This window comes from Saimiri boliviensis, chromosome 17, assembly GCF_048565385.1.
Source record: "Saimiri boliviensis isolate mSaiBol1 chromosome 17, mSaiBol1.pri, whole genome shotgun sequence".
Lineage (NCBI taxonomy): Eukaryota > Metazoa > Chordata > Mammalia > Primates > Cebidae > Saimiri > Saimiri boliviensis.
Genome location: NC_133465.1, coordinates 47,399,425 through 47,414,382, shown reverse-complemented (window position 1 = coordinate 47,414,382; position 14,958 = coordinate 47,399,425). Strand labels below are relative to the sequence as shown.

The following is a 14,958-nucleotide window of genomic DNA, read 5'->3' as shown; positions in this document are numbered from 1 at the left end:
GCAGGGTCGTGCAAGGTCGGATCCTGTCCTTAATTTTTGATACTTTATTTATCATGGACTTTTGCATTAATTAAATTTTTTTTTTACCATATTGGATTAAAATATTATCACGCAGGTTTCTGGCGCCACCGTAAACTGCATCTGAAATGGCTCACTGGCCTCACTCGTCCGGGCCCTGTGCCAGCCGAAAGTCAGTCTCAGCCCCTACCTTTCCTTCTAGGAGTTGCGGAGACAGACCAGGATGGCAGTAGCCAAAGGGGCAGTTAAGTAACGGAGTGAAACCCTAACATCCTCTGAGATGCCACGTCCTCTGTGAAGCCACTGGGAGCTCGGTTGGACTTTTGAGTTTCCTGTGTACCAGGTGCTGTGCTAAGCACTCAGTCTTCGCAGCAACCCCCGAGGCAAGCATCCCATTATTCAGAGAGGCAAGCTTGGAGAGCCTGATTTACCTGACTGTGCCACCCAGAGTTGTCAGAGGCAGAGTCTGCCTGCCCTTCCGACTCCCAGGCTACTGCCCTGTTCTTTGGCCTCAGCCCCAGCATTCGCTTGGTTCTGACTTGGGGCATTCTCCCACCTGGATAGCTGGGACCACCCCACCATTGTTCCATCCATAAAGCGTCCCGTGTCCTGAGCACTGGGGGGACTCATTCAGTCGAGGGTGTCAGGGAAGCACCTCTGTGTCTGAGGCAAGCCACAGGCCTTCCCCTCTCCTCCTCCCTGTGACTTATCATTCCCTGAAGCTCACCCTCCTGAAACCCTTTCTTCTTAGCCCCTTTCTCGATTCTTCCAGGAGGCTCTTCTGAGAATGGGTGGGGGTGAAGAGGCAAAGTCACAGACTTAGGGTTTGCAAGAGTGAAAGACACATTTAATGGTAAAACAGTGACAGAAAGCAGCAGAAGTGAAACCCTCATTTTTCCTATTACAGATAAATCACTTCAAAATCCACTTTAACCAGATCTGATGATCCCTCTGGACACCAGCTTCCTGATCCTCATCCCTACCGATGGCTTCATTCATATTCCTTTTTTCATCTCATTTTGTTTTTTTTTTTTTCATTTCTCCTATCTCTCCCAATTGTGTTTTTCCCAGTTCTTCTGGCTCTCTTCTGCCGAATTCTGAAAGTTCCTTTAGTCCTCTGGTTCCTGTCTGCTGAATTCTCCTGAAGGCCTCCTGTAAATTTCTCTCGATTCTCTTCTGTCAGCTTCTAGTAGCTTCCTGCCTGTTTCTTCTGATCTCGTGCCTAATTCTCCCGACAGGCCCTTGGCAACTTCTCCCAAATCGCTTCTGGCTTTTGCTGCTTCCACTCTCTGCTGTCTGCTTGCTGTGCTCTGCAGAGCAAAAGCCTCATCGTCCTCATCCGTCTCTTTGTCATCCTCAAAACGGTCCCACTGCTGGACCACCTTCTCGGGCTCATCTCTCCCTCTCCTCCTGTCCACTGTTGTTATTACTGTTCTGTCTTCATACAGTGAAGCTTCTGAAAAACAAGAGAAAGGAGGGAAGAAACATAAAAGTTTATTCATGTCAGGCCAGGGGCAGTGGCTCACACCTGTCATCTCAGCACTTTGGGAGGCTGAGGCAGGTGGATCCCTTGAGACCAGGAGTTCCAGACCAGCGTGGGTGACACAGTGAGACCCTCTCTGTACTAAAAATAAAAAAGCAAGCAAGGCATGGTGGTTGGTGCCAGTAGTTCCAGCTACCCAGAGGCTAAGGCAGAAGAATCCCTGGAGCTCAGGAGGTTGAGGCTGCAGTGAGTCAAAATCGAGCCACTGCGCTCCAGCCTGGGTGACAGGGTGAGACCTGTCTCCAAAAGAGAAAAAAAGAAAGAAATTGTTCATCTCTGTGGAGGCCTGTGCTTTTGAGAAGCAGATAAGGGAAAGGCCCTGAAAATGACTGTTCTCACCAGCTCTTTAAATTGGTGTGACAGCACACCTTTCCAAAATCAGAGAACGGGAACCATCATTGACTGAGCCCAGCTCCGTCCTACGCATCATGTGCGGGCTGTTACCGCTTATCCCATCTGGTCATCATGAAAATGTGCAGTGTCGTTGATTTGAGTTTGCAGTCCAGGAACCTGAGACTGATAGATAGAAAAGAAATTACACAGCCGGGCACTGTGGCTCACGCCTGTAATCCCAGCTCTTTGGGAGGCCAAGGCAGGTAGATCACTTGAGGTCAGGAGTTTGAGACCAGCCTGGCCAAAAAGGTGAAACCCCGTCTCTACTAAAAATACAAAAATAGGCCGGGCGCGGTGGCTCATGCCTGTAATCCCAACAACTTTGGGAGGCTGAGGCGGTGGATCACCTGAGGTCGGGAGTTCAAGACCAGCCTGACCAACATGGAGAAACCCTGTCTCAACTAAAAATACAAAATTAGCTGGGCGTGGTGGCACATGTCTGTAATCCCAGCTACTTAGGAGGCTGAAGCAGGAGAATCACTTGAACCTGGGAGGCAGAGGGTGCAGTGAGCCGAGATCGTGTCATTGCACTCCAGCCTGGGCAATGAGCAAAACTCCATCTCAAAAATAAAATAAATAAAAATAAGCTTGGCATGGTGGCAGGCACCCGTAATCCCAGCTACTTGGGAGGCTGAGGCAGGAGAATCGCTTGAACCTGGGAGGTGGGGGTTGCAGTGAGCCAAGATTGTGCCATTGCACTCCATCCTGGGTAACAAGAGCAAAACTCTGTCTCAAAAAAAAAAAAAAAAAATTAGCCAGGCACGGTGGTGCAATCCTGTAGTGCCAGCTACTCAGGAGGCTGAGGCAGGAGAATCACTTGAACCTGGGAGGCAGAGGCTGTAGTGAGCCGAGATCGTGCCACTGCACTCCAGCCTGGGTGACAGAGGGAGACTCCATTTCAAAAAAAAAAAAAAAAAAAAAAAAACAGTGTGGTGACTCACCTCCTGTAATCCCAGCACTTTAGGCGGCTGAGGTAGGATCACCTGAGGTCAGGAGTTCGAGACTAGCCTATTCAACATGGTGAAACCCTGTCTCTACTAACAATAGAAAATTGAGCTGGACATGGTGGTGGCCACCTGTAATCCCAGCTACTCAGGAGGCTGAGGCAGGAGAATTATTTGAACTTGGGAGGCAGAGGTTGCAGTGAGTGGAGATTGGGTGACAGAGCGAGACTCCGTCTCAGAAAAAAAAAGAAAATAAAGGAAAAAAAAAGGAAATCACGCAGTAGTTACACTGTAAGTAACAAATGGCAGAGACAGAATGTGAACCCAGGACAGTCTGACCCCAGAGCATCTCCTCTTTCCCTACAAGAAATAGCATAGGTGCTGGAAAATGACAGCGGGGTTTTCTCCAGCATCTTCATCCTGACACCTTCGCTTTGTCCCTGGGAAGCACCTTCATTTTTTGTTGGGAGGTTTCCTATGAAAGCATAAAACACAGGGAAAAAGATAGGTTTCCTATAAAAAATTAAAAAAATACAGGCTACTAACAAAAAGTTCAGCTGGAGAGCTATTTTACAAGCAAAGGGATCCTTGCTCCTAAATGTTTTTTATCAGGTATGGAGAAAAGTCACATCCCCTTCTGCATCTCCCTTACATTATCCTCCTGGAAACCACTAGTTACTGAGGAGCCCGCAGAGGGTCTCAGGTCTCATGGGTCACAGCACTTTGGAGGTGAAAACAGATGCAATGCTGCCACCTGCTGTTGCGAGAGGGAAGTGCCCGGCAGTTCTGCAGGTGCAAGGACGCAGGTCAGGGTAGTAGAGACTCGGGAGTCCGCTGCTTCCCTGCCGAGCAGCTGTTGCTCCTGTGGCTTCTCAGAGCAGCTCAAAGAGCACGTGGGGGCGGAGACAGAGCCCCTCTGAGAGGGTCCAGCCACCACAGAGCAGGTGTTGCATAATGAAGGGCTGTTGCCGGGCACGATGGCTCACACCTGTAATCCCAGCATTTTGGGAGGCTGAGGTGGGCGGATAAGGAGGTCAAGAGATCGAGACCATCCTGGCCAACATGGTGAAACCCTGCCTCTACTGAAAATAGAAAAATTAGCTGGGCATGGTGGCGCTCTCCTGTAGTCTCAGCTACTCAGGAGGCTGGGGCAGGAGAATCGCTTGAACCTGGGAGGCTAAGGTTGGAGTCGGCTGAGATCGCACCACTGCACTCCAGCCTGGGAGACAGAGAATCCGTCTCAAAAGGAAGGAAGGAAGGAAGGAAAGGAGGAAGGGAGGAAGCGAGGGAGGGCTGTCATCTGGCTGCGCAGATGCTCAGAAACCTCCCACTGCCCTGCCTGGACCACAGAGGATTTCAGCCTGGGCTATGTCTTCCTGGGCCCCCAACCCTGGCTCCATTGACTGCAGTCTGGCTGGAGTGAGAGTACCACAGACTGGGGCAGGAAAAGGCTGTCTGTGTCCCTAGAAACAGTGTCGCACTGTGGCCAAAGCATGGGTTCTAGAGCCAGACTGCCCAAGACTGAAAACCACTGTATGCCTCTAACTCCTTTGCCTCCGTGTCCTCCGTACAATCAAGCTGATCACACTTCCTTCGGAGTGTTCCTGGACGCAGAGGATGTCTGTGCATACAAAGCCTTTGGAAGAATGCCTTGGCCTGCAGGAAGCACGAATGGAGGTTGGCTACTGCTCTGAACATCCCTGCTCCTCTAGGCCCTTGTCTAGTGGTGCAGGGCTGCTCAGCCATCTTCTGCTTCTCCTTCTCTCCCTCCCTCCCTCCAGGAAAGGAAAGCCCGAAGGCAGGGGCCAGAGGCCTCTTTACTCCCTGGAAGCCTCGTGAGAAAGAATGTGGTAAGACACAGCTGTCAGGCACCTGCTCGTCACACTGCTGGCCCAAGAGCAGCGCCGCAGGCGGGAAGAGTGGGGCCCCGAGTCACCCCTCCCTAGCTACATGACCCCGGCACAGCACCCACCTCACTGAGCCCCCCTTTCCCCACAGCACCGCCATCTCCTAGAGTGGTAAGGACCCAACAAGATCATTCCTGCCTGCTGCTTAACCCAGTGCCTGGCACGCAGTAAGAGCCCCAAAAGTGTAGCTACTGTTATTGTCTCTTACTGTCTCTGTGCCTTTGGCCCTGCTGCTCCTTGCTGGAAATGCCTTTCCTCTCCCACCTCTCTCCTGGAAAACTTCTGGGCATCTTTTGGAGTTGGAGGTAGATGATTTTTTTTTTTTTTTTTTTTTTTTTTTTTTTTGATATGGGGTCTTGCTCTGTCACCAGGCTGGAGTGCAATGGCATGATCTCAGCTCACTGCAACCTCCACCTCCCTGGTTCAAGTGATTCTCCTGCCTCAGCTTCTGGAGAGGCTGAGACTACAGGTGCACGTCACCATGCCCAGCTAATTTTTGTATTTTTAGTAAAGATGGGGTTTCACTGTGTCGGTCAGGATAGTCTCAATCTCTTGACCTCATGATCCGCCCGCCTCAGCCTCCCAAAGTGTTGGGATTTCAGGTGTGAGCCACTGTGCCCTGCCTGGAGGTAGATGATTCTTCCTCATCAAAGCCTCCCCTGCCTCCCGAGAGGAGCCCGTGCCCCGTTGCACGTACCCTCATGGCAGCACATCTCCACCTCGCTGCAGCCCTGCGTGCAGGAGCCCAGTAGCTGAAACTCCACTGGTCAGCCTTGCCAAAGGGCCATGGGCTCCTCCAGGACAGGGATGGGCCTCTGTCTCCCCAGAATCAGACTCCTTCCAGGTACATGACAAGTTGCTCAACATATACTTGATAAATCAGTTGATGAGAGAAATGAGTGGGCTCTCAGGTCAGACAGTCCAGCCCACGGTGGGCTGAATCCTCGCCCTCTACTGCCCAGAGACAGGCTGGGGCTGCCGGTGACACTGAAATCAGAATGCGTGGTGGGCAGTGCCAAACCCCGACTGGGGAGCTGCTGTCGTGTGTGTCTAGCACTAACGGAAGAGAAAGCAGAGGGAGAATGCTAAAGTTGTCTTTCCAGGAGCTCACCTGCCTCTCTCTTTTCTTTGAGATTCTCCATGTAGTTGGCTTTCCTCAGTTCTCCAATGATACCCTTGTTGGCATCGTCCAAGGCCTGTGGATGGTAGAGGGAGCTTAACCCCTGTGTTTGGCACCTACACCATTAATTTACCCCATGCAGATCAATCCCAGAAGGCAGGGCTCTGGTGGAAACCTACCAGCCTCAGTTTCCCTCTGGCCCCTCCAACAACCTCTAGTCTCAGGTTAATCTGCACTTACTGACTCAGAAGGATCCACACCAAATTGTGTCAGATACATGACTGTGAGTCCATCAAACACATTTCTCTTGGGCTTAGGCATGTATTGGGAGCTGTGTCTATCTACTCATTTCTACCTTTAGATAATCCACCTAAAGCTGCTTTAGGCTTCTGTCAATGCAAAAATACAATCCAAACCTGCAAACACTCAGCATGGCAGCGCTGAAGGGACCCAGAAACACACCAAGGCGACAGGCTGGGGCTGACCTGCCTTTAGCGGGGCCTTCCAGGATGTCTGCAGTTTCCCCAACTCAAGTGAGCAATCCATAGGGGCCTAGAGCCCAGCCTGTGAGCTCTGGAGGGCAGGTCTTGCCTTCCTGCTCACAGCAGGCCTGTGAGTGGCACTGACAGCACCAGCTACCCGCAGTGGCGTCTACCAAGCAGCTCCAGGGTCTGGACGCACTCCCTCCCCTTGAGACTTCCTGCCTGGGGCTGCCAATCCAGGAGGGTGAGGGGTCAGGGGCCTGGTCCCATGAGGAGTCACTGAGGGTCACAGGTACCTTCTCTCTGCTCCTAACTCTTCAAACCACTGCCTAGCGTTCAAGGTGATCTCAAATCCTCCTTGCTGGGAAACCCTCCAGCTCTGCCTCCCAGCTGGGGCTTTCTCACTCTGAATTCCCCTATTCCCCTGTGGTGCTGGTTATGAACCAGGGTTTGAGCTTTGTAATTTTTTTTTTTTTTTTTTTTTTAAGAGACAGGGTTGGCCAGGCGCAGTGGCTCACGCCTATAATCCCAGCACTTTGGGAGGCCAAGGCGGGTGGATCACGAGGTCAACAGATCGAGACCATCCTGGTCAACATGGTGAAACCCCGTCTCTACTAAAAATGCAAAAATTAGCTGGGCATGGTGGCACATGCCTGTAGTCCTAGCTACTCGGGAGGCTCAGGCAGGAGAACTGCTTGAACCCAGGAGGCGGAGGTTGAGGTGAGCCGAGATCTCTCCATTGCACTCCAGCCTGGGCAACAAGAGCGAAATTCCGTCTTAAAAAAAAAAAAAAAAAAGAGAGAGAGAGGGTCTTGCTATGTTGCTCAGGCTAGTCTAGAACTCCATCCTCCCGCCCTCAGCCTCCCAAAGTGCTGGGATGACAGGTGTGAGCCACTATGTCCAGACTTTTTGCTGAAATCTTCTTACGGGCCAGGACCATGACCGTACACCTTTGGGCTTGGTAGCCTGGAGCCAGTCTACACTCGGTGAATATTTCCTGAACAGAACTGCCATGCTCCGTCTACAGGGCAATCACATGGAAGAGTCAAAGTATGTCCGGCAGAGCTTCCGTGAGGTGGGTGCTCTTCCTCTGGAAGCCAGAGCTGGGAGCATGGTGTATATGACGAGGACAACAATGTGACAGGCCTGGGCTTCCCTGGGCCGTGTGGTGGCAGAGGATAGACTGCGTCTGCTGCACTCTCTTGGGCATGTTTTTTCCACCATGAGAGGGCAGCGTTAGCCTCACCACAGCCCTCACAAACAGGTCACCATGAACCTGCCTCCCAAAGCACAGAGGAGATCAGGTTACTTCTCTGCTGTCCGCAGCCCTTCAAGTCCAGGCTGGTGTGCTGACTGTCTGGGGCTCGGAACAGCCCACCCCCGCCATCAGGAACCCCCCATCTCTTGGACCCAGGCCAGGCTCTCTCTTCGGCCATGAGTGCCGGCCACCGGCCTCCCACGTCTTTAGTATACTTGCTCCAACTCTATCCTTGTCCTTCAGAGCACAGCATGAGGTCTTCCTCTAACTGGGAGTATCCTGAGCTTTCACCTCTCAGGGTCCCTGCTCCCCTTCCCTGGTGCCTGCAGACCCCAGACTGGTCCCTGAGGCCATACCCTTTTGCTGCCCACAAGTTATGCAATCTGGCTTCTTTCAACCACAGCACAAGCTCCCCGAAGACATGGGCCCCATTTACTTCACTCCAGCAGATACTTCCTACACTCCAGCTGTGTGCCAGGGGTGCTCTGGAATTTGGCTGTGGAAAGGGCTTAGGAAGCCACGTGGTCAGGAGCGGGAGGAGGAGGCCTGGGAGTGTGCGCATCTGTGAGGTCGGTGTGCGGACTTCCCTGAGCTTGTGCAGCTACCTGGATGCACTGGGAGTGTGGGTGGAGTGGGGAGCCCAGAGCACCTCCGAGCTCCTCCCTGGTTTCACCCCTGGTCTCTGCCTCCTGACACAGTCTAGGCCAGCACTATTCAAGACATTTCTGTGACAATGGGAATATTCTAGATCTGTATTATGTAGTACCCACAGGCCAATGTGGCTATTAATGACTTGAAATATGGCTAGTGTGGCTCAGAATTTTACATTTTATTTTATTATTTTATTTTTTTGAGACGAAGTCTTGCTGTCACCCAGGCTGGAGTGCAGTGGCATGATCTTGGTTCAGTGTAACCTCCACCTCTCAAGTTCAAGCAATTCTCCTGCCTCAGCCTCTTTAGTAGCTGGGATTACAGGCACATGCCACCACACTCAGCTAATATTTGTATTTGTATTTTTAATTTTATTTATTTTTTTCTTTTTGAACTGCCCTCACCCAACCAATATTTGTATTTTCGGTAGAGACGTGGTGAAAACCAGCCTGGTTGGTCAGGCTGGCTCAAACTCCTGACCTCAGGTGATCTGCTCCTTCAGCCTCCTGAACTGCTGGGATTACAGGCATGAGCCACCGAGCCTGGCCCTATTTACTTGTTTCAATTTTTCTTTTCTTTTCTTTTTTTTTTTTTTTTTGAGACAGAGTCTCGCTTTGTCACCAAGACTGGAGTACAGTGACGTGATGTCGGCTCACTGCAACCTCTGCCTCCTGGGTTCAAGCGATCCTTCTGCCTCAGCTTCCGGAGTAGCTGAGACTACAGCCATGTGCCATCACATCCAGCTAATTTTTTGTATTTTTAGTAGAGACAGAGTTTCGCCACATTGGCCTGGCTTGTCTCAAACTCCTAACCTCAAGTGATCTGCCCACCTTGGCTTCCCAAAGTACTGGCATTACAGACGTGAGTGACCGTGCTCAGCCTACTTTTAACTAACTTTACTTTTTTTTTTTTTGAGACGGAGTATCGCTCTTGTTACCCAGGCTGGAGTGCAATGGCGCGATCTCGGCTCACCGCAACCTCCACCTCCTGGGTTCAGGAAATTCTCCTGCCTCAGCCTCCTGAGTAGCTGGGATTACAGGCACATGCCACTATGCCCAGCTAATTTTTTTTATTTTTAGTAGAGACGGGATTTCACCATGTTGACCAGGATGGTCTCGATCTCTCGACCTCGTGATCCACCCACCTCAGCCTCCCAAAGTGCTGGGATTACAGGCTTGAGCCACCGCGCCCGGCCTTTTAACTAACTTTACTAAGTAGCCACATGTGGCTAGCAGCTGCCTCCTTGGGCAATGGAAGTCTAGGCAATTACAAGTGCACAACGTGGACTTTGATGGGGAACACAGTGAGGATGTAAAAGCCAGATGAGAGGGCTCCTCACCCAGACTCGGGTCAGAGAAGGCCATCTTGAAGAGGGGACATCTATGCTGACACCTAAAGGCTGACTGGGGGTTAGCCAGGTGAAGGAGGTAGCAAGGGAAGGTTAGAACATTCCAGGCCGAGACAACAGCATATGTTACCAGGTATAAGAAAGCTGTTCAGGTGGGGTATGGTGGCTCATGCCTGTAATCCCAACACTTTAAAAGGTGAGACAGGAGGATCACTTGAGCCTGGGAGCTCAAGACCAGCCTGGGCAGTATAATGAGAGCTCATCTCTACAAAAAATAAAAATGAAAACTATCAGCCAGGTATGGTGGCCCACATCTGTAGTCCCAGATTCTTATCTTTTGAGCCCAGAGATCAAGGCTGCAGTGAGCTGTGGTCACAACGCTGCAATCTAGCCTGGGTGACAGAGAAAGACCTTGTCTCAAAAAAAAAAAAAAAAAAAAGAAAGAAAGAAAGAAAAGAAAAAAGAAAGCCTGTTTAGGAAGACAGAAAGCTGGTATTGGCTGGAGCTGGAACGCAAGGCGGTGGGGGTTGGGACCTGCCTGGCAGGAAGGCTGCAGAGGCCCACGGGGAGAGCTCACCCAATGCCTTCCTTCCCCTGTGGGAAAAAGCCAGGACCAGAGGCACCCAGGAAGCAATAAAGGGTTTAGGCAAGAGAATGAGGAATCACGCTGGATTTTTTTTGTCTCCTGGAGGAGGTAGTATTTTCCAAACTGCAAGTCCTAAGGTCAATTTAGACCAGGGGTCTCCAGCCAATGGGCCACCGACTGGTCCATGGCCTCTTAGGAACCAGGCCACACAGCAGGAGGTGAGTGGAGGGCAGCAGCAAGCATTACTGCCTGAGCTCCACTGTCAGATCAGCAGTGGCGTTAGATTCTCACAGGAGGGAGAACGCTACGGTGAACTGCACACGTGAGGGACCTATGTTGCACGCTCCTCATGAGAATCTAATGTCTGATGATCTGAGGTGGAACAGTTTCATCCCAAAACCATTTCCCTCACCACTGGTCCATGGGAAAATTGTCTTCCACAAAACTGGTCCCTGGTGCCAAAAAGGTTGGGGACTGCTGATAAAAGAAAATGAGGGCTGGGGGCCAGACGCGGTGGCTCATGCCTGTAATCACAGCACTTTGGGAGGCCAAAGCAGATGGATCATGAGGTCAGGAGTTTAAGACCAGCCTGCCCAACATGGTGAAACCCTGTCTCTACTAAAAATACAAAAAGATTAGCTGAGTGTGGTGGCGCCCTCCTGTAATCCCAGCTACTCAGGAGGCTGAGGCAGGAGAACTGCTTGTACTTGGGAGGTGGAGGTTACAGTGACCTGAGATCATGCCACTGCACTCCAGCCTGGGTGACGGAGTGAAACTCTGAGCAAAAAGAAAATGAGGGCTGGGTACAGTGGCTCAGTCTCAGCACTTTGGAAGCCCAAAGCAGGAGGATCACTGGAGTCCAGGAGTTTGAGACCAGCCTGAATAACAGAAAGACCCTGACTCTACAAAAATAAAATATTAGCTGGGGATGGTGACATGCATCTGTAGTCCCATCTAGATGGGAGGCTAAGGTACGAGGATTGCCTGAGCCCAGGAGTTCGAGGCTACAGTAAGCTATGATCTCACCACTGCACTCAGCCTGTGTGACAGAGAGACACTCTGCCTAAAAAGAAAAAGTAGAGCCGGGCACGGTGGCTCAAGCCTGTAATCCCAGCACTTTGGGAGGCCGAGGCGGGTGGATCACGAGGTCAAGAGATCGAGACCATCCTGGTCAACATGGTGAAACCCCGTCTCTGCTAAAAATACAAAAAAATTAGCTGGGCATGGTGGTGCGTGCCTGTAATCCCAGCTACTCAGGAGGCTGAGGCAGGAGAATTGCCTGAACCCAGGAGGCGAAGGTTGCGGTGAGCCAAGATCACGCCATTGCACTCCAGCCTGGGTAACAAGAGCGAAACTCCGTCTCAAAAAAAAAAAGAAAAAAGAAAAAGAAAAAGAAAAAATAACACGCCAGGCACAGCGGCTCAGGTGTAATCCCACCACTTTGGAAGGCCGAGGCAGGTGGATCATGAGGTCAAGAGTTCAAGACCAGCCTGGCCATATGGCGAAACCCTCTCTCTACCAAAATACAAAAATTAGCTGGGTGTGGTGGCACGTGCCTGTAGTCCCAGCTACGCAGGAGGCTGAGGCAGAAGAATCACTTGAACCCGGGAGGCAGAGGTTGCAGTGAGCTGAGATAGGGCCACTGCACTCCAGCTTAGGCGACAGAAAGAGACTCTGTCTCCCTGGCCGGGCGCGGTGGCTCACGCCTGTAATCCCAGCACTTTGGGAGGCCGAGGCGGGTGGATCACGAGGTCAAGAGATCGAGACCACCCTGGTCAACATGGTGAAACCCCGTCTCTACTAAAAATACAAAAAATTAGCCGGGCATGGTGGCGCATGCCTGTAATTCCAGCTACTCAGGAGGCTGAGGCAGGAGAATTGCCTGAACCCAGGAGGCGGAGGTTACGGTGAGCCGAGATCGCGCCATTGCACTCCAGCCTGGGTAACAAGAGCGAAACTCTGTCTCAAAAAAAAAAAGAGACTCTGTCTCAAAAACAGAAAAAAAAAAAAAAAGAAAAAAAAGAAAAAAGAAAATGAAAATAAGAAAATAAGACTAGGCACAGTGGCTCATGCCTGTAATCCCAGCACTTTGGGAGACCGAGGCTGGTGGATCCCCTGAGGTCAGGAGTTCAAGACCAGCCTGACCAATACAGTGAAACCACAAAAAATTAGCCAGGCATGGTGGCAGATGCCTGTAATCCCAGCTACTCGGGAGGTTGAGGCAGGAGAATTACTTGAACCCAGGAGGCGGATGCTGTGGTGAGCCAAGATCATGCCACTGCACTCTAGCCTGGGCAATAAGAGCAAGACTCCATCTCAAAAAAAAGAAAGAAAGAGGCCGGGCGCGGTGGCTCAAGCCTGTAATCCCAGCACTTTGGGAGGCCGAGGCGGGCGGATCACGAGATCGAGAGATCGAGACCATCCTGGTCAACATGGTGAAACCCCGTCTCCACTAAAAATACAAAAAAACTAGCTGGGCGTGGTGGCACGTGCCTGTAATCCCAGCGACTTAGGAGGCTGAGACAGGAGAATTGCCTGAGCCCAGGAGGCGGAGGTTGCGGTGAGCCGAGATCGCGCCATTGCACTCCAGCCTGGGTAACAAGAGCGAAACTCCGTCTCAAAAAAAAAAAAAAAAAAAAAAAAAAAAAAAAAAAAAAAAAAGAAAGAAAGAAAGAAAAAGAAAAAAAAAGAAAATTGGCCAGGTGCGGTGGCTCACATCTGTAATCCCAGCACTTTGGGAGGCCGAGGCAGGTGGATCACGAGGTGAAGAGATTGAAACCATCCTAGCCACGGTGAAACCCCATCTCTACTAAAAATACAAAAATTAGCTGGCGTGGTAGTGCACACTTGTAGTCCCAGCTACTTGGGAGGATGAGGCAGAAGAATCACTTGAACCCAGGAGGCAGAAGTTGCAGGGAGCCAAGATCGCACCACTGCACTCCAGCCTGGTGACATAGCGAGACTCCATCTCAAAAACAAACAAAAAAACAAAAATTATGGCCGGGAGTGGTGGCACGTCCCTGTAATCCCAACTACTCAGGAGGCTGAGGCAGGAGAATCACTGGAATCCGAGAGGCAGAAGTTGCGGTGAGCTGAGATCACGCCATTGCACTCCAGCCTGGGCAACAAGAGCAGAACTTTGACTCAAAAATAAATAAATAAATAAATGGCTGTGAGGCTGGGCACGGTGGCTCACGCCTGTAATCCCAGCACTTTTGGGAGGCAGAGGCAGGTGGATAACCTGAGGTCAGGAGTTCAAGACCAGCCTGGCCAACATGGTGAAACCTCACCTCTACTAAAAATACAAAAATTGACCAAGCGTGGTGGCTCACACCTGTAATGCCAGCATGTTGGGAGGCAGAGGCAGGCAGATCACGAGGTCAGGAGTTTGAGACCAGCCTGACCAACATAGTGAAACCCCATCTCTACTAAAAGTACAAAAATTAGCTGGGCATGGTAGTACGTGCCTGTAGTCCCAACTACTCAGGAGGCAGAGGCAGGAGAATCGCTGGAACCCGAGAGGCAGAGGTTGCAGTGAGCCGAGATTTTGACACGACACTCCAGTCTGGGGAACAGAGTGAGACTCTGCCTCAAAACAACAACAACAAACCAGCTGTGGAATGGCTGCCCAAGCAGGCCAAGAGGGAACTGAGAGCCTGGCCTCCCGACCCCAATCCCGACACCCAAAGCCCGCTGGGTGGGAAGGCTCACGCTGATGATGGCCTGCTGCGCCTCGTTGTTATGCACAAGCTTCGCTCTCTCCAGGGCCTTCTCAAAATTGTTCACGGCCGACTCAAAGTCCCTCAGCTTCACTGGAGAACAAGGGGAGAAGGCACAGCACAGGTAGAGTGTGACAACGTGTGGTGCACGATGGAAGCTCTGGCTGCCCGCCCAGTGCCAGGGCCATCAGAAGCTTGTGTGAGCTGTAGTCAGCCCCGGGCCCCAGGCAGCATCACTAAGCTGCTCAGCATCATCCCTTCCACCATGTTCCCAGCTGTGTCACTGAGGACCAGGACCGAGGAACCTGGGCCTTGCATTTCAGGTCATTTGAAGGGGTTTGTGAGAGAAGGGCACTGTGGGGCAGGCTAGTGTACGCATTATGTGTCTCTAAGAGTGCAGGAGAAAACCATATCCTGCCCCATCTTCAGGCTGTTCCAGAAGAAAAAATTCTTTTTTTTTTCTTTTTTTGAGGTGGAGTTTCGATCTTATTGCCTAGGCTGGAGTGCAATGGTGCGATCTTGGCTCACTGCAACCTCCGCCTCCTGAGTTCTAGCGATTCTCCTTCCTCAGCCTCTCAAGTAGCTGGGATTACAGGCATGCACCACCACGCCTGGTAAATTTTGTTTTTTTTAGGAGAGACGGGGTTTCATCCTCCTGACCTCAGGTGATCCGCCCAACTCAGCCTCCCAAAGTGCTGGGATCACAGGCGTGAGCCACCACTTGGCTGGAAATTCATATCTTTTAAATGGTCATTCATTTTTTTCAAAAGTGATTTGCAGACCAAACAAAGCACGGAGGCTGGATGTGATCCATGGTCCAGCTGCTGGAACCGTGGCTGTCTTAGAGTCCAGGCCCCCCACTCAGGTATGATCTGAACCAAGAGAAAACACAGCTCACCTGGGCTCTCACAGCCAATTAGGGCTGGAGCTGAGAATAAAATGATTAACAGATTGATTGAGAAATTGATTTGTGTCCTCAGTGCTTCTTT

At 51.2% G+C, this 14,958-nt stretch overlaps 1 protein-coding gene across 2 annotated transcripts in view; it reads right to left on the bottom strand.

The window, feature by feature from the left end:
• Positions 1-6: 6 nt before the first annotated feature.
• The window catches only part of ODAD4 (outer dynein arm docking complex subunit 4), a 45,378-nt gene continuing 30,426 nt past the window's right edge, over positions 7-14,958 (bottom strand). The window contains exons 10-12 of one of the 2 annotated variants that reach the window (XM_039476910.2): positions 13,962-14,062; positions 5,917-6,001; positions 838-1,474 (exon numbers count right to left, since the gene is read on the bottom strand). In XM_039476910.2, coding sequence (XP_039332844.1) covers positions 1,128-1,474; positions 5,917-6,001; positions 13,962-14,062 — 533 coding nt within the window. In that variant the 3' untranslated portion in view covers positions 838-1,127. Of the gene's footprint in view, positions 1,475-5,916; positions 6,002-13,961; positions 14,063-14,958 lie in introns of both variants that reach the window. The other variant, XM_039476911.2, reaches the window with a different exon arrangement.